The sequence below is a fragment of the Macaca thibetana genome, chromosome 11, assembly GCF_024542745.1.
Source record: "Macaca thibetana thibetana isolate TM-01 chromosome 11, ASM2454274v1, whole genome shotgun sequence".
Taxonomy (NCBI): Eukaryota; Metazoa; Chordata; class Mammalia; order Primates; family Cercopithecidae; genus Macaca; species Macaca thibetana.
Window position 1 is genome coordinate 101,109,803 of NC_065588.1, and position 19,968 is coordinate 101,129,770.

At 34.8% G+C, this 19,968-nt stretch overlaps 1 protein-coding gene across 6 annotated transcripts in view; it reads right to left on the reverse strand.

Moving 5' to 3' along the window:
• Positions 1 to 19,968, reverse strand: part of SLC41A2 (solute carrier family 41 member 2) — a 141,013-nt gene that overhangs the window by 68,412 nt on the left and 52,633 nt on the right. For all 6 annotated transcript variants that reach the window (XM_050748472.1, XM_050748474.1, XM_050748475.1 and 3 more), the window contains 3 exons: positions 14,110 to 14,181; positions 7,948 to 8,092; positions 5,200 to 5,346 (listed from right to left, as the gene is read on the reverse strand). In XM_050748472.1, the coding sequence (XP_050604429.1) occupies positions 5,200 to 5,346; positions 7,948 to 8,092; positions 14,110 to 14,181 (364 nt within the window). The remainder of the gene's footprint in view (positions 1 to 5,199; positions 5,347 to 7,947; positions 8,093 to 14,109; positions 14,182 to 19,968) is intronic.

Sequence of the window (19,968 nt, forward strand, 5' to 3'; positions counted from 1 at the left end):
TATGAATTTTAGAATTCTTTTTTCTATTTCTATGAAGAATGCCATCGAAATTTTGATAGGAATTGCACTGAACCTGTATATTGCTTTGGGTAGTATGGATGATACTAATTCTTCCAATCCATAAACATGGACTACCTTTCCATTTATTTGTGTCTTCTTCAATTTATTTCATTAATGTTTAATAGTTTTTATTATAGAGATATTTCACCTCCTTTTCTAAATTTATTTCTAGATATTTTATTTTACACAGTGTGCTGTATGTGAAACCATACTTGCATCCCAGGGATGAATCCCACTTGGTCATGATGTATAATATTCTTTATGTATTGTTGAATTCAGTTTGCTAATATTTTATTGAAGATTTTTGAATCTGTGTTCATCAGAAATATTGGCCTACAGTTTTCATTTATTTTGTTGTTGTTGTTTAGGCTGTTTTTGTCTTTCTGTTTTAGAGATGGGGGTCTCACTATGTTGCCAAGGCAGGACTCCAACTCCCAGGCTCAAGTGATCCTCCCATCTCAGCCTCCAGAGTAGCTGGAACTACTGGTATGTGCCACCACACCTCACTAGTTTTGTTTTCTTGTGGTGTCTTTGTCTGGAAAATTGGTATCAGGTGATGCTGACCTTATAAAATGGGTCTGAGCTGGGTGCAGTGGCTCACACCTGTAATCTCAGTAACTCAGGAGGCTGAGGCAGAAGGACTGTTTGAGGCCATGAGTTGGAGACCAAACTAGACAACATAGTGAGACCCTGTCTCCAAGAAAATATTTAAAAATTAGCTAGGCATGGTTGTATGCACTTGTAGTTCCTGATACTTGGGAGGCGGAGGTGGGAGGACTACTTGAGCCCAGGAGTTCAAGGCTGCAGGGAGCTATAGTGCCACTGTACTCCAGCCTGGGTAACAGAACAAGACCCCCATCTCTGAAAATAAAAGTAAAAAGAAAAATAAATGAGTCTGGAAGTATTTCCTCTAGTTCTATGTGTTTGGAAGTTAAGGATTGGTACTAATTATATGAATGCTTGGTAGAATTCAGCCATGAAGCCATCTGGTCCTGGGCTTTTCTTTGTTGGGAGGCTTTTAGTTACTACTTTAATAACTGTTATTGGTCTGTTCAGACTTTCTATTTCTTCCTCATTCAATTTTGGCAGGTATATGTTTCTAAGAATTTATCCATTTCCTCTAGGTTATCTAATTTGTTGGCTTAAAATTGTTCATAATCGTCTCTAGTGATTTTTATTTCTGAGGTCTCCACTTTTGTTTCTGATTTTTTAATTTCAGTCTCCTCTTTTTTTTTCTTAGTCTAGCTAAGGCTTTGTCACTCTTATTTGTTAGAAGAGCCAACTAAGTTTTGTTAATGCATTCTTTAGTTTTTCTATTCTCTATTTGGTTTATTTCTGCTCTGGTCTTTATTATCTCCTTCCTTCTGCTAACTTTGGGTTCACTTTATTCTTTTTTTTTTTTTCTAGTTCCTTGAGGTGTAACATTAGGTTGTTTATTGGAGATCTTTCTTCTTTCTAAATGCAGGTGTTTATCGCTATAAACTTCCCTCTTAGAACTGCTTTTGCTGTGTCCCTTAGGTTTTGGTATGTTGTGTTTCCATTTTCATTTGTCTCGATATATTTTTTTAATTTCCCTTTGGATTTCTTCTTTGACCTCTTGGTTGTTCAGGAGCATGATGTTTAATTTCCACATGTTTTTGAATTTTCCAGTTTTTTTCCTATTATTGATTCCTAGTTTCATACAACTGTGATCACAAAAGATACTTGATATAATTTCAGTCTTCTTAAATTTCACTCTTCTTAAAGTCTTCTTTGTTAAGACTTGTTTTGTGGCCTAACATATGATCTCTCCTGGATGTTCCACGTGCACTTGAAAAGAATGTGTATTCTGCTGCTGTTGAATGGAATGTTTTGTATATATCTGCTAGGTCCATTTGGTCTAAAGCATAGTTCAAGTCCAACGTTTCCTAATTGATTTTCTGTCTGGATGATCTCTCCAGTGTTGAAAGTGGGGTACTCAAGTCCCCTACTACTATTGTCTTACGATTTTCCCCTTCATATCTGTTAACAATTGATCATATATATATTTTGGTGCTCTGATATTATGTACATATATATTAACAATTTGTTATATCTTCTTGATGAATTGAGCCCATAAGACTTTTCTTAATGCCCAGTTCTTTGAGCACTATATAATATATGGCCTCTATAACTAAAGCCTACTGCTATCATAAAATCCTCTCTTTATCTCTAAAAACTGCTAAGTGTTTTCAATATAGTTCAGGAAATAAACTTGGTTTCCAAAAGTGAAGCTTCTCAGCAGGAGGAATGGGGTCTTGGAATTTAAATGTGTCTGTTCCAATCTTGGTATTCAGAATACAAATATAAGGCATCCAACTGCTGTTCTTATGAGGCCCCCTAGTGCTCACAGAGCAGACACTTTAGCAATGTGAACACAGACACTTTAGAAATATCTTTAACTCTTAAATTAACTATGGGATTGATCTGTAACACATTAAAAAATATCTTTAGGGGAATCAATGATACAGAAAAAATGTAAAAGACTATTTTAGTTCATTTATCTTGAATTACTTTGAGCCAACTTTCAGAAGACAAGGATTAGAAAATCCTAAGCAATATTTAATAACATTATTTTTCAAAATCATGATCTGTGATAGTAACATTCCATTTTACTTTATTTCTTGATCCAGTTAAATTATTAATGCACCACTATATGACATTCAAAATATTGAAAGCTTTAGATGGCAACACATTATGACTAAGTCTTTTAAAAGGAGAGTTTATCCCTTGTATAATTAAAAAAAGTAAAATTTTAGGTGGGGCAGGGTAGTTCACACCTGTAATCCTGGCACTTTGGGAGGCTGAGGTGGGCAGATTGCCTGAGCTCAGGAGTTTGAGACCAGTTTGGGCAATGCGGTGAAATCCCATTTCTATTAAAAATACGAAAAAAATCAGCCGGGCATGGTGGCGTGTGCCTGTAGTCCCAGTTACTTGGGAGGCTGAGGCATAACTGTCACTTGAACCCTGGAGGCAGAGGTCGCATCGCACCACTGCACTCCAGCCTGGGTGACAGAGCGAGACTCTGTTTCAAAAATTAATTACTTAATTAAATTAAATTGTAAAGGTCAGGTGCATTATTTTCCTCAATAGTTGTTTATCTTCTGGAATCTCATAGTACTTAAGTCTGTAACATTATAACAATTGTCATGTTTATCATGATAACATTCTTCAATGGCATTCTCTTTCTTACTTTCTTACCATTGTCTTTAACTGAGGAGATATCTGGTATTTGCAAGCAGCTGAAAAATGTGTTATAAATGACTTAATGGTAATTTAAATACCCAAATCTGCAAATAATATACCTGTATTTTTTATGTATATAGGGTAACCTGTCCCAGAACCAGTACCAGCCCTCCATCCCTACCCCCACCCTCTATGTTCCTGGGCAAACCCATAGAATTTCTGTCCTTTTAATGATATTGAGACAGAACGCTTTATCCTCTTCTACTCCTCTTTTCCTCTCTCTTTCCTCCTCCTCAAATTGGGAGAGACTTATCTAATTAGTAATACTAGGGAAAGGGGCACTAACTCATGCCTAACTCATGCTGTTACTGGCTTTCTCTTTTGAGATACAGCCTATTAGTGACAGTCTCTCTTCCCCAATACAGTTAACAGCTTGCTCTATGGGTTGAGGACTACAAGTTGTCCAGCTGTCTGGCTGAGAGTGTGTGGGTGAGTTTATAATAGAGTAAAAGAAGAACATTAAGCCATAGTTTCTATTACTAGCCATAGCTAATATTTCAATCCCTGACTTCAGCATCTATTTCTAAAGAAGGAAAAAGTATTATCAATTTATCATCCAAACAATATAAATGACAGCAGATTTAAGATTATCCCTTTAATAACATAACCTACTTTCTGTGCTTTTTTTTTTTTTGAGTGTGAGGGAAGGGAATGAAGTGTTGTCTTTAATATACTTGAACATATATCATTCTTTGCAAATTGCACAACAACATAAAAAAGCCAAGACCTTTGGAATAAGAGCTTACATTTAGGCCATTGATCATTTCTTGTCTTACACCTCACTTAAAGTAGATGCAACTTTATCTTCTAAATGAGAGAAATATTCTTTGAACATATACACCAAGTCTTATTAAATATTGTTTTTATGCCACCCACTAAATAACTTAAGGCAATTTTATATACTAAATGAAGCTTCCTTGGTATCTCCAAAGGTCACAGAAAACTATTGCCTTTGGTTGGTTAAAGCCCTTTATTTCAAGAACATATATCTGAGACTCTTACTTCTTCAAATGAAATATGCTTTAGATTTATTTTAAGGTATACCATAAATCTGTATAGAACCCATGAACATATGTGAGGATATGTGAATAAATGTTAGCCTCTGGCTGGCATATATACTCATGTTTTTTTCTTGTATTACTGTAAGTTTCTGTTTTCTTTAATTTGGCATCTAAAAATAATAAAACCACAACGAACTTTTAGCATTTAATCAACGCTCACAGATCATATTCATTTACCATTTACCCAGAACACAAATTTGCATTAAAACAACTCATTAGATTCCATAAATACTCTATCACTATTTATCAGGAATTACATATATGGCTCCAACTTTATACAGCATTCAGTCTAATTTTCGTGGTGATTTTTTTTTCCTTTTTGTTAGTAGCCACGAAGCTACTTATTGGTGTGGGTTTCTAATGGGGAAAAAACATTCCATTGGTAAATTTTAAGTACCACTTATAAGCTTATATTCTGAGATGATTCTAGGCAAAGAACACTGAAAGTTGACTCCTAGCTGCTGTACATTTAGAGGAAAGGACAGAAATCACAAAGTATGATAAGCCTGCGTTCAGCTTTTTAACTAGCAGTTATATAAACTTGGGTAATATACATAACTTCTGTGATCCTTGGTTTTCTCATCTAAAATTAGAGATGATAATCCTTATTTTACAGTTTTAAACTCTATGAGAAAAAAAAAAAGTGGGAACCATAACACATAGCAGGTATAAAACAAATGATAGTTATCCTTATCAGTCTCAACAACAGTTCTAATGCAAATGAAGGCTACCATGGATTCATGGCATTGCTGCAACGATATTTATTTAAAGAGACTTGAGACAACACACAATATTTAGTTTTAAATCAACTTACCAAGACAGGAGTATAAGCCCTGACTTATCCAAGCCAATATGGCAAGAGTTATAAGGTCGCCAAAACTAGCAGCAATGGGTGTAGCAACATTATCAGGATTTATACCAGTCTTCTTTGAACCAACGATAACCCCAACCATTATTATTCCTAGAAGAAAGAATGTTCATTAGTTTTTAGGCTATGATTTAAAGAAAATCAATCTCCCAAATACCAATATGTGTAGGATAGACAAACAGCCTATCAGTTCCAGTTAGACTGCTTAGATAAGCTGACTAAAGCAAACAAAACATTTACTCTAATGCTTTGGCAAAATGCCTTTCAACAAACTCCAAGTGGGGATCTTTGAAAATTTAATAAGTTCAGTGTTGCATTTAGAGGCCTGAAAGCTACTAAAATTATGTTAAAGCTAAAATTTCAAATTTAGTGACATGTATATCTTAGATATAATGTATTTGTGTGTAATGAATCCAAAGGTTTTAATTTTAACCCTCAAATAAAGTATGCAAACATTTAAAAAAAGGTGAGTCATATGTATATGTACAACAACTGGGAAGAAGACCAACAAAACTAGATTTGTTCACATATGGCAGCTAGAAATAAATGCTTGTTTCGTTTTATTATTTAAAGACGTTGAAGTGTTAAGCAGCGGCACATAATTAAATTTTAAAACATTGAAGGCGAGAACACAAGAAACAGTCTTTGTAAAAGATATTCTTTAAACCTGAAGTTTCTGTCTATAAACCTACGAGAGAATAAAAGATTAAAATTTAACTGTGTACTTGTACTTTTACATCCTAATTTTCTTAAATCATACAAATGGGATAAAACTATTAACATTTTTATTCACACTAAATTGTGTAGATTTTGTCACACCAAGATACTCATTAAGAGGATGTAGTAAAGAGAAAACTTTAAATGTGCTAACCACAAATCAACATGAAAGCCTAAGTATGGCTATGGAAAAAAAAATACCAGAATCTCACTGCACTTTTAGAGTTAAAATGACTCTAAATGTTTTTGCTCCAGCATACTCACTTCATAGATAACAAAACTGAGGTCCTATAGAGTAGGGCTTAAATTCTTGCCTAAAGTCACATAGCTTATGACTGTAGCCCAGTGTTTTTTACTCTACCTATTATAAAGCCAAAATTTTAATAAGCAGAATTTTTGTCTTGCATCAAACAGTGCCTTACATTTCAGTATTCTGGAGGCTTTTTAAATTACTAGAGACTTACCTTTCCCATAATATCATTGGGAAAAAAAAAAAAAAAAAGCTATAGCAGAAAACTTTTTTAAAAATGCATTATGCAATAATCAAGCAAGATGTAATTGCTTAGAATTTTTTTCCAAAAAGTACATTTGAAGATGTATATGGGAAGTTCTCCTATATATAGTATCATCTATATCTTTTCAGCTGAAAACAAACATTTTATGTGTATCATAGTCCAGTGGAAAGAGCTAAGAGTCAGGAAACTTGTGTTTTAGTTCTGATTCGACTGGTAACAAGTTGATCAGACTGGACAAGTCACCTTACCTAAGTTTTCTCACCTACAAATATAGCTAAGAGTTTCTACTTTACATATACTAAAGTGCTTATAAAGGTCAAGTTATCATAAAATTAGAACACACATTATTCAAAGTAAGAAGCTTTAAACAAATACATTTTAAAATTCTGAATTTTTGGTAGTTTTGAAAAGCTTTCAAATACTTGTTAGACTGAACAATTCTAAATGACACTTTCTAAATGAAATAAAATCAGAAAGAAAAAAGAAGTAAATGAGCCTTAAAAAATAGCATGCTGATGGTATAATTTTTTTTTGGTACCAAAAATTTAATATTCTGACAGCTTGACTTTACTCTGTTTTGGTCAATGTTAACTCCATTCAATTGTAGTAATTCTTTATAAAGACAAGAAACTACCCCTGATACAATTAAAGTACTAAAACAAAATGCTTGAAAATATTTTGGAAGTCATAATTTTAATAAGATTCCCTAAATTCCCAGAACCTAGCCAAAAAAGTTAGCTGCATTGTATGATCACCTCACGTGACAATAATCCATTTTAAACTTTGCTGGTGATACAAGGGCAAGAAAATGGCAATTATAAAATAAAAAGAAAAAACTCTTTATGATTTTGGTTCCACAATAAGCTAATTCTCTAGTGTAAAGTTCATACTAATAAATATAAAGAAAAATAACCAAAATAGAAGTTCTAAAGTAATTAATTTTTAAAACCTTCTGGCTCTTGAAAATTCTATAGCCAACAATATACTGTCTTAAGTATAAGGTTATATTTGTATTGCCACAGAAACGGAAGAAATTTTTCTTGAAATCTGAAACAAAAAAATGTCAACAGAGGATGGCTTTTGAAACCCAGAATTCCTGGAACACTTGTTACTCAAGTGACAAGCCAGTAAATCCCCTGCATGATGTCCAGAAAGAGTTTCCCAATTCATTTAACTTACAGAAACAAATCAATGTTTAGACAATTCTCCTGATGTTTTTGGGGAACTATAACAGAGTATCCAAGGCCAGTAGACAACCTCAGAAAAGCCTGTTGTACACTAAGGTTTATAAATAATGAAATGTAAATATATCTGGAATAATTGAGACATTTTTTAAGTTTGTAGATAAGATTTTTTTCTGTTGCTGTCATAACAAGTATCATTTAAATAAAAATAGTCATCTTAAGAAATAAACCGTTTAAATGTAAAAGGCTATAGAGTAGACATTTATAAATTCACTTACCCTGCAGAAGAGATGCAATGAAGGCAGTTGCCACACTGCTGGAGCACAAAAGTATGGAATGATCAAGGTAATATTTTCCTTCCGGAATCCAGCCCAATATAATTGCTGCCACAGCTGCTAGAAAACCAACTACTGTTGCCTGAACCTGAAAATTTTTTCATAAATCCAATTGAATTATTCACTTTAAAAACACATTTAAAAATTTTGATTATGTAAATATTACTACAAAAAGTCAAAAAAAGTATTGCATATAATAATTGAGCTACATTACCTTTTAGAGTAGTTACTATATTTCAGTTTTAATATTCCCTAAGATGGTGGGTTCTCAAACTGCCCTGATGATCTGGTGACAACAGGTATGGAATGGAGTCCAGGAATCTGTTTTTAACAAGCACCCCAAGTGATGCTGATGGTATAATTAATAGATCACCTAAGAAAATGCCACCTTCAGACTGAGAAGTACCCAATCCACACATCTGAAGTCTGACTCTAGAGGTAGTGTTGGCAAGAGATTGGATTTTATAATAGAAATATAGAAGTTTGACTCCTGGTTCTAGCACTTAATCTTGTAGCAAATATTTAAATTCATTAATTCAATGAGTATTTATTTAGATTCTAATACATATAATGTGCTATGTTTTGTGTTGGGCTACAGCAGTGGTCAATGTAGATTATTCCCTGCCCTCACAGAGCTCTTGGTCAGTGGGAGAGACAAACATTTGAAAATAACCTCACAAATAAGCACAACTATGATTAGTGCTATGAAAATTTCAGTTTCTAAACAGTAAGACAACAATGATAACCTCAAACTTTGTGATTTAAATTAATTATATAAATATATAAAATGCTTTCCACAGTACTGACATAAAGCAACACTAAAAAAACCTGTGACTAAGAAATAACACTGACCGCTAACTCAACTTCAGATTAATAAGATGTTAGAACTAAAAGAAACCCTAAGGGAATCATCTATTGCACTGATGAGTTTGTGTCATGGACTCTTTTGACAATCTGGTAAAAACTCTATAGAATAGAGTTCTCTTTCTCTAGGCAAACACAGAGGCACTCAGTATTTTGAGTAGAATTCTTGGTGTTCATGGACTCTCTGAAGCCTATCCATGTGCTGGAATTAAGGACTCCAAGCAAAAAATACAGTAAATCAACAGAAGAGCCAGGACTATAGAGACCAGATATCCTGGACTCCAGTCCCATGAACTTATATTAATACTATAGCTCCTGTGGATGTCATCCACAGATTCAGAGCTGAAATTCAAACTAATAAGCACCATGATGAGTGTAGCAGTTAAAATATTTCAGTATTTTCATTCTGGTTAGTAAATAATGTAATTACACTTTAAAGCAGTAAAATTAATTTATAATATAAATTCTAGCACTATGATTCCAAGTCCTGTCTGGCTTGACATTGGAACACAGAGCTAGAGAGCCTACTGCAGACATCATGGTGTGTATATATATATAAATCTATCAATTTCTGAGAAAATAAAAGCACACAACTGAGATGAGGAAGTCCTATTCTGGAAACCTGCAAAACAATGACTAACTGAAAAATGACTAATTGTACCCAAGAGAAAGCAAAGTATGGGTTCAAGTAGTAGATGGGAAGGTTAATAGGGGCCATGGGCCTGAAGAGATGTTGGTACAGGACATGTCCCTCCTGGTGAGGAAACAGTTCCTCATGTGGGACTAGAGACTTTGCTTTATTTGGCTACTTATATATGTATTTGGTCCAGGAGGCCATTCTGTACAATCATGAAGAAATCTGTGACAGGCGATCTGCCTGGGACTCCATTTAATAGTGAGAAGAGCACACCCCTGAGCAAGTGGGAGTGTGGGCCTCCTCTGTGCTTTCTACCCTTCTCTCTTTCTACCCTCCACGGCCAGTATCCAGGCAGAGGAGACTTGTGCAAGCCCATCCTACTCCCCTCCCCACACTCATCATTTACTCCTTCACAAGCGTTAGCAAAAGAAGCCTCAGGAAGAAAAAACTCTCTCTCCCAACCACTACCCCCAGCGCTCCATTTTCTTTTCTTCTCGCTTTTGTCTACTTGTGACTGGACTTCAACCAATTGCTGCCTCACTGGCTGGCACCAGGTGTGTCCTGAGGGGCCTGGTTGGGGTTCCCTGTTCTTCATACACCCTTGGCGGAGTAAGGCACATAAAGACACAGGCTTCGGGCTATGGCAACTAGAATCAGTGAATTCCTAGCCATGTCTGACTCCCATCTTGACTGACAGTTGCAGGGAGAGAGGATGATAAAGAAAAAGTGAAGACTAAGAATGGGAGGAAAAATGAAAAGCTGAGATGAAAATTATTAGAATAATTTGACAATTTATACTATAACTCATATTACTTTGTAAGAGTTTAGGGTATTTAAAAGTAAATGGAATATATTTTCAAATTTTATATACTATTTACAGTACTCTACTGGTTGTTAAATATTTTGATTATTACCCCAGCATAGATTCCTACCATTTCAAGCTGAAAAAGATCTTAGACATCTCTAATACAACAATGGTATTTAGAAGAGGAAAGAGACTTTCATGACTGTTATTTAACATACTACTATGAGTCCTACCTAAAGCAAGAGAAAGAAAGAAAGGGCATCTAAATTGGAAAGAAAGAAGTCAAATTATCCTTATTTACAGATGATATAATCTTATATTTGGAAAAACCTAAAGACTCCACCAAAAAACTATCAGAACTGATAAATTCAGTAAAATTGTAAGATACAAAATCAACACACAAGAATCAGTAGCATTTCTACATGTCAACAGTGAATAATCTGAAAAAGAAATGAAGAAAGTAATCCCACTTACAATAGCTAAAAGTAAAACAAGATAGAGCTAGAAATAACCAAAGACATAAAAGATCTCTACAATAAAAACTATAAAACAGGCCGGGCACTGTGGCTCATACCTGTAATCCCAGCACGTTGGGAGGCTGAGGCGGGTGGATTACATGAGGTCAGGAGTTCGAGACCAGCCTGGCTAACATGGTGAAACCCCGTCTCTACTAAAAATGCAAAAATTAGCTGGGCATGGTGGCGTGCCCAGTAATCCCAGCTGAGGTGGGAGAATTGCTTGAACCCAGGAGGCAGAGGCTGCAGTGAGCTGAGATTGTGCCATTGCACTCCAGCCTGGCAGCCTGGGCAACAGAACAAGACCTCGTCTCGGGGAAAAAAAAAAAAAACTATAAAATATTGATGCAAGAAATTGAATAGGACACCAAAAAGTGTAAAGATATTCTATGTTCATGGATTAGAAGAACCAATATTGTTAAAATGTCCATACTACCCAAAGCAATCTACAATGTAATCCCTACCAAAATGCCAAAGACATTCTTCACAGATATAGGAAAAAAAAAAAAAAAAAAATCCTAACATTTATGTGGGATCACAAAAGACCGAAATAGTCAAAACTATCCTAAGTAAAAAGAACAAAACTGGAGGAATCACATTACCTGACTTCAAATTATACTACAGAGCTACAGTAACCAAAAGACAGCACTGGCATAAAAACAGACACAAACCAATGGAAGAGCATAGAGAAACCAGAAACAAATCCATATATCTACAGTGAACTCATTTTGCCAAAAGTGCCAAGAACATACACCGAGGAAAAGGCAGTCTTTTTAATAAGTGGTGCTAAGAAAATTGGATACCCATATGCAGAAGAAATGAGACCCCTATCTCTCACCATCTACAAAAATCACATCAAAATGGATTAAAGACTTGTATCTAAGACCTCAAACTATAAAACTACTACACAAAAACATCAGGGGCACTTTCCAGGACATTGGTCTGGGCAAAATACATTGAGTAATATCCCACCAGCACAGGCAACCAAAGCAAAAATGGACAAATGGGACCACACCAAGCTTAAAACCTTCTGCACAGCAAAGGAAACAATCAACAAAGTGAAGAGACAACCCATAGAATGGAAGAAAATATTTGCAAACTACCCATCTGGCAAACGATTCATAACCAGAATATATAAGGAGCTTAAACAAATCTATAGGAAAAAAATCTAATAATCTGATTTTAAAACAGGCAAAAGATCTGAATAGATATTTCTCAAAAGAAGACATACAAATGGCAAACAGGTATATGAAAAGGTGCTCAACATCACTGATGGTCAGAGAAATGCAAATCAAAACTACAAAGAGATATCATCTCACCCCAGTTGAAACGGCTTTTATCCGAAGGATAGGCAATAACAAATGCTGGTGAGGATGCGGAGAAAAGGGAACCCCCGTACACTGTTGGTGGGAATGTAAATAGCACAAGCACTATGGAGAACAGTTTGGAGGTTCCTCAAAAAACTAAAAACGCAGCTACCATACGATCCAATAATCCTGCTGCTGAGTATATAATCCCAAATAAAGGAAATCAGTATGTTGAAGAGATACTTGCACTTCCATGTTTGTTGCAGCACTGTTCACAATGGCCAAGATTTGGAAGCAACCTAAGTGTCCATCAACAGATGAATGGATAAATAAAATGTGTACTTATACACAATGGAGCACTATTCAGCCATAAAAAAGAATGACATCTTGTCATTTGCAACAACATAGATGGAACCGGAGGTCATTATGCTAAGTGAAATAAGCTGAGCAGAAAAACAAACATTGGATGTTCTCACTTATTTGCGGGATCTAAAAATCAAAACAATTGAACTCATGGAGCTAGAGAGTAGAAGGATGGTTGCTAGAGGCTGGGAAGGGTAGTAGGAGAGTGTGGGGGAGGTAGGCATGGTTAATAAGTAGAAAAAAATTGAATAAGACCTAGTATTTGATAGCACAACAAGGTGACTTCAGTCAATAATAATTGAATTTTACAATAAAATATAACTACAAGAGAATAATTGGATTGTTGTAACACAAAGGATAAACGCTGGAGGGATGGATATACCATTTTAGATGATGTGATTGTTATGCACTGCAGCCTGTATCAAAACATCTCATGTACCCCATGAATATATACACCTACTATGTATCCACAAAAATTAAAAATGGAAGGAAAAGACCAGTCTGGACAACATGGCGAAACCCTGTCTCTACAAAAAGTACAAAAATTAACCAGGCATGGTGGCATGTACCTGTAGTCCCAGCTACTCAGGGGGCTAAGGTGGGAGAATCACTTGAGCCCAGGAGGTCAAGGCTGCAGTGAGCCATGATTGCGCTACTGCACTCCAGCCTGGGCAACAGAGCAAGACCCGGCCTTAAAATAAATAAATAAATAAAAGAAAAATTTATTTCAAAGAAAAAAAAAATAAAAGAGAAAAGTGAAGTCCGGAAAAGTCAAATAGATTAACAAAGGTTATAAACTGTTTAATGTTAAAGCTGAGGTCAGATTGCAAATTTTTCTATTTCCACGTCTGTGATCTCACAAGCACTTATACACATATTCAAAAAGTGTGCTTTATTTCTTTGTCCTTAAATTACATGAAATTCTGTTCATGCAACCACGTTCTCAACATTATGTCCTAGCTGAGCTAGTATCAAAATTAGTGTGCATTCCCTAAGCTCACACTAGCTAGAGAATTACTAGGGGTAGCCGCAGTCTTCAGTTTTAGGGGTAGGAGAGGGTGAAGGAAGAAGAAAAAGAGATATTCACCTAAGATTAGAGAGAGCTGTAGATTATACATGATCTACACTTCACAGTTCAGTGTATATGTAATTGGTAAACTACTGTATTGTGTATATTAATACTAGTAACATTAACAAATTAAGGAAAACAAACAAATATCTGACCATAATACATAGAAAAGAACTCAGTTTATCTTTAAATAGCAAAGTAAAAAAAAAAATAGCACTTAATGAAGTGTTAAATACTTACTAAACAGATATATTAATGCAAATTCTGGCTCTATCACACACTTATGATAGACAATATTTTGTATATTTTTTCCATATTTTGTATATATTTTTCATATTTGTAAAAACTAGTCTCTAAACAAAGAATAGCTTTCAGAGGTCATGGGTATCCATTTACTCCATCACTTTTTCAAGGTACTAAATTATTGTTTTGGTCTTTCTGAAAACAAAGGGTAGACTCACAGTACTAAAATTTACAACAATCTTATAGGTAACACTCAAAATTTGTACACCCAAGATCTGTAAACAAATACGTGTGCCACTTACCTGCTTTAAAGCCAGGTTTCCAATTATTAGGTTCCACTTTTCAATGGGCGAATCCATCTTCCCAATATTTACCTGTTAAAATGGATATTTTCATGTATCACTGAAGAAAATCTAAATGCTCTCTGCTGTGTTCAAACAGCACATGAAATCTTAAAGCCCCAAATAATTATTCAGTAAATCCAATGAGCTCACAGTGTACTTTGAAGTTAATTCCGAATTTACTACCAGCCTTTCAGCTAACGCTAGGTTTGCCTAACATGTTTAGAGAAAAAAAATTTTTTTTACTTACCTGTCTTACAAGAACTAGTGGACCCGTTAGTATTACCCACTCACTGATGTTAACTTACAACTAGCATCATCATGTATCATCTTAGTATGCCAAATTTTGTGTATTGAGGTCCATTGTAAATAATTACATAATTTTGATCCACTAGCAGTTAATTCCAAATTATAAAACTAATGTAACTTGAAGAATTATTGACCCAAAAAACAAGATATAAACAAATCATTCACATGTATACAATTTATATTTGAGTCATGACTAAAACTGTTAGCAATAAAATTCATTCAGTTTACAAATAAATTTTGATCATGTACTTCAACTATTAAATTTTACACATCTTTCTGCTAAATGGAAGAACACTCTCCAAAATAATATTATCACTTACATACTCAATTGCTCTGTGAGCTAATTCATATTTCTCAACCACTTAGGATTCAAAAAGTGTATTTCCAAATCTGCCAAGTTTTTCTAATGCAGTTGTTTGGAAAGCAATGAACAATCATTTAGTAAAAACACTACACGGAGTTGCATTTCAATTACTCATGATGTGCTTGGTCATGAAAGACTTTCAAATGATCTACAGATAAATGGATGAAGAGGAAAGTAAGTAAGGGTTGTATTCATGGGTAGTTTTAACCAGGTACAGACTACAGTTTAGGTCACTGGCTTTAGACAAGCAGGTTAAGAGTTATATAAACATTTCCTCTATCAATCTGGAAAACAGATTCTGTTCTGTAATCTCACTGTGGACTTTAGTCTCAAAGCATCCAGCAAATGCAAATATTGAGATTTCTCAGTATTTCAGAATAATTATTAATGCAGCCTTTATTTACATATTTCTTTACTAAGACTGGGAATCTAAATCATTGGTGAAATTCATGTTTGTAGTTCTAACAACCTGGGGCTTTGCTCAAGTGAGTAATAAGGTACAAGCAATGTTTACAGAGTGAACCTACCTCAGGTTTAGAGTTCAAGAAATAGGAATGAGTGAAATTAGTCTTATTTTTAAATAACTCTTATCTATATAATAACTCTTATCTATAGGAAGCAATCTAAAATGATTCCATGAAAAAGTATAAGACATCAAGACTCCAGGGTTGCTTAATAATCAATGGAGACATACACATATTCAGGTCTAGGAAAAGATCAAGAAAGATAGGAGTTACAGAATGAATGAGTGCTATGAATTGGGTTTGCAACTGTGCCACATTAATTTGGCACTATCACCACCAGCCCCTTCTAAGGCTTGTAACTACATTCCCCAAAATCCCCTCCCCTATAGCTTCAGGTAACAGTCTGCCAGTGAGAAGAACTTGCCTACGATTTGGAAGTCACCAGTGAAGCAGAGGCTATTATTTTTGGAAGGTGATCAGACACGCAGGTGTCCAGACTTCCTTGCTGTAATGTATGTATGGCTTTCTTTCCTGCTCCAGGGCTTCAGGCAGTTTCTCTGAGCTTCCTACCACAGATCTTCATTTCTCCAACTTCTACAATCATGTAACCCCAAATTTCTCTATTAAATTCCCTATTGATTCAATACATACCATGGCTCTGTCTTCCTCACCAAACCCAAAGTGACACTTTTCTTTTTCTTTTTTTTTTTTATTTTATTTTTTGAGACAGAGTCTTACCCTGTCACCCAGGCTGGAATGTAGTGGCATGATCTCAGCTCACTGCAACCTCCATTTCCCAGGTTCAAGCGATTCTCCTGCCTCAAACTCCCAAGTAGCTGTGATTACAGGTGCCCACCACCATGCCCAGCTAATTTGTGTATTTTAGTAGAGACAGGGTTTCACCACATTGGCCAGGCTGGTCTTGAAATCCTGGCCTCAAGTGATTTGCCTATCTTGGCCTCCCAAAGTGCTGGGATTACAGGAGTGAGCCACCACACCCAGCATCATTTTTTCAATTAATCAGTTTGCTTTTTTTCATGATCTCTAGGGTGGCATTAAACAATTAATTTGTTTTATAAATGAAGATCACACTCTCTGAGTCCCTTCCTAATCTAGAAGTCTCTGAATGTTTACTCTTCTTAGTCTAAGATAAAACAATAAATAACAAATTAAAACAATGTATGGCATACAATAAAAAATAAAATGTAGAATATATTTATAAATAATAACTTCTTTTATAAAGCAAAGATTTTCCAGAGTAAGATTTTTTTTTTAAAGTAAACTAAAGAGAAATGTTGCCCCAAATTTACCTTGTTACGGAAAATATGTCTAGTATAGGCTTGCATTGGCATGCGGATAGAGGTGTGGCAGGACACAGAAAATTGATTTTGTTGCCTCCATCTTGTAAAAACTACACCAACAGGTGCTGACCCATCCTACTGTCCAGTGGTTTAGTGTTAGTATAAGCCATCAAGTTTTTTCTAAAGTGGAGAGGGAGAAGTATGAGTGTTCTGTGTAAAGGCCTTTGCTAGACCTACTTTTTTAGATTAGCTGACCTGATGGTGCCCAGCTAGACAAACCAAGAGCTTAGATGGTGATCAAATATAATAGGGCATGATCTAGTGAAGACTTCTGTGTAACCCAGTTTTATTTAAATTATGTATATCTTAAAGTATTAGAAAAATAGACCAATATTTTTGCAGAGACATCAACTAATTTTTTAGGAAAGAGTAGAGCTGAGGTGGCCAGAGCCTGAAGATGTGTTATGTGTGGTCAGCACAGTGGTTTCAAAATTTTTGAATCTGAATGCCTTTAGGTAGAATCTGTCATCTCTAGTTTTTATAACCCCCAAATCCTTCTTCTGCATAAACAGACGTTACTTATCTGACACTGAGACATATTAGTTATGAGCAAGACTTAGGATTTATTGGAGCTACATACAAAAGGGGTCTTGGATGACCTTGAAATTATAGATTTATAAATATAGCCACTACAATACTAGAAAAAATATGTTTAATGAATAAATACTTGAAACAAAGGTACTGAAAGTCTCCATTGATGTTATGATCTTAAAAAACATGTATTAACTATATGTGCAAAAAAATAGATTTTTTTAAAAAAAACAGAAAGTTACCATTGTTACTTCCAAGTGTTCGGTGTATGGATAATTTCTATTTTTTACTTTGTCCTTCAGTGAATTTTTCAAATTTTTACCACTGAACATGTAGTACCAGTATAATCATTTTATTTAAAAACAGATATTTGCAAAAGAAATATCTAATAAAGGGCTGCTATCCAAATGATACAAAGAACTCTTAAAACTCAACTATAATAAACAATCCAGTTTAAAAAATGGGTCAAAGATGTTAACAGACACCTCACCAAAGAAGATATACAAATGGCAAATAAGCATTTGAAAAGATGCTCCATATCATATGTCATCAGAGAAATGCAAATTAAGACAACATAGCACTATACACCTATTAAAGTAGCCAAAAGCCAGAACACTGACAATACAAAATGCTGGTGATGATGTAGAGTAACAGGAACTCTCATTCATTGCTGGCGTAAAGGCCTTTGCTAGGTCTACTGATATTAGATTAGTTGACCTGATGGTGGGAATGCAAAATGGCACTCTTCACTCCAGACCTTCCATTTAATTCTTTTTTTATAGTTACTAGTTCTCTTTTAAGGCTCCCTATCTGATCACACATTGAAACATATTTGTCTATTATTTGAACATATTTCCCTTTAGTTTGAACATATTCATACTAGTGGCTTTAAAGGCTATTAAATCTAATATCTGGGCCCAATTGGAATCATTTTTCATTAACTGGATATTAATTATACTTTTCTTGAATGCCAATCACACTTTTCGGTTTCTTTCCATATCTAGTGATTTTGGGTTAACCAGACAGTGTAGATAATATGTTGTAGTGACTCTGGATACTGTTATGATCTTGTGATGATAATTGAGCTTTCATTTTAATAGGCAGTGAACTTGCCCAGACTCACACTATAGGCTTTTGTCTCTCCCATAGAGTGAAGCAGCTCATCTCTCTGCTTGGTTCTTTCAGCTACCAACAAATGCCTTTTAGTATAGCCCTTTGAAAGTCTCTTCTGTACCTGTGCACTTTAAGCAAACTACACCACCAAAGATTTGGGCACAAATTATGCTCAGATTTCAGGGCTCACTCTCCATGCAATCCTCTTGCTTCTGAGATTCCTTTATAAGTTTCCATATGCTCTGTCAGCTCCCAACTCTGTCGTCTGATAATCCAAGCCACTAAAACTTCAACTTTCTGCCACTATAGCTATGCATAGATCACAGAAGACAATCAACAAACACAGAAATCTTAACCAGTGCATTTGTTTTTCAAGTGTAGGCTTGTCTCACATTTCTGCCTACTTTATTGTTGTTGTTGTTGTTGTTGTTGTTACCAGACTCATTTAGGTTATTCCTATGCATACTCACTTTAGTACTTGGCCAAAGATTTCATCAGATCTTATACTCAGATTTTGAGTCTCCCCTTTCCTGCAATTCTAGAATTTCCTCCCTTAATTCCCAGCCACTCTGCCAGCTCTGAACTCTGCTTTGAGCTAATAAGACTATCAGTTTTCTGCCATATGATATCCAAAGATAGGGGATTTCCCTCAGGCAAAAACATCAATAACTTTGCAATTCTTACTCATTGTAGTATGGTCTTTTAAAGGTAAATGCCACTTTCTACCTGCTTCTGATCACTTTCCATTGCCTTCAAATAGTTTTCTAGATTTTATAATTGTTAATCTCTGGAGGCTTCACCCAACTATTTCATTCTGCCATTAATTAGAATTAGAAACACTGTTATATATTTTCATATGCTTGAAATATTTTATAATAAAACATTGTACACAAAAACACACACACAAATATCTGTCCGAATGTACAGAGATTATATATATGCTCCTTTTCTTGATTATGATGGTAGTTTTTACAGGTATATATCTAAACTCAGCAAACTGTAGACTTTAAAATTGCAGTTTATTATATGTCAATAAAGCTGCAAAAAGAAAAAAAAAAAGGTGGGGAGGAAACCCTAATTGATTAAAAACCTAGTGGACTATAACAGTTTTCGATTATACATAAGTAGTTCTACTCCACAAAGCTATGGCTAGGGATTGATATTTATAACTTAAGAAAGATACTTTAAAGTGAGGAACTAACAGGAATATGCAATTCCATTTGTATCTAGCAATCAGGTTGTACAAGAACATGCAGAATTATGCCAAATTTAGGAAATAATACTGAGATTGTAACTATAACTAAATTGTGCCATAGTTATTAATATCATTATCTGGGTTTTAATTTGCCTTTATTTTAGAACTTTTAGAATCTGAATTGCAAATCTAACTTAAAATTATTAGGGGAAGAGATTTTGCCAATTTATTCATATCCCTCATATCCCTCCACTGGAATGTAAGCTCAACAAAGGCAGAAATATTTTCTGTTTTGTTTATTACTGATCTCCTGGCATACACAGCAGTGCTTGGCACATAGTAAGGGCTCAAAAAATGTTTTTGCAATTAATGAATGAGAAAGGTAGAGTGTTACTAAATAATTTAGATAATCAAGTGTTCTCTGAGAAGAGGTTTGAGGCAATAGAAATCAGTTTTGCCTAGAGTAGAAAAGTACTAATCAAA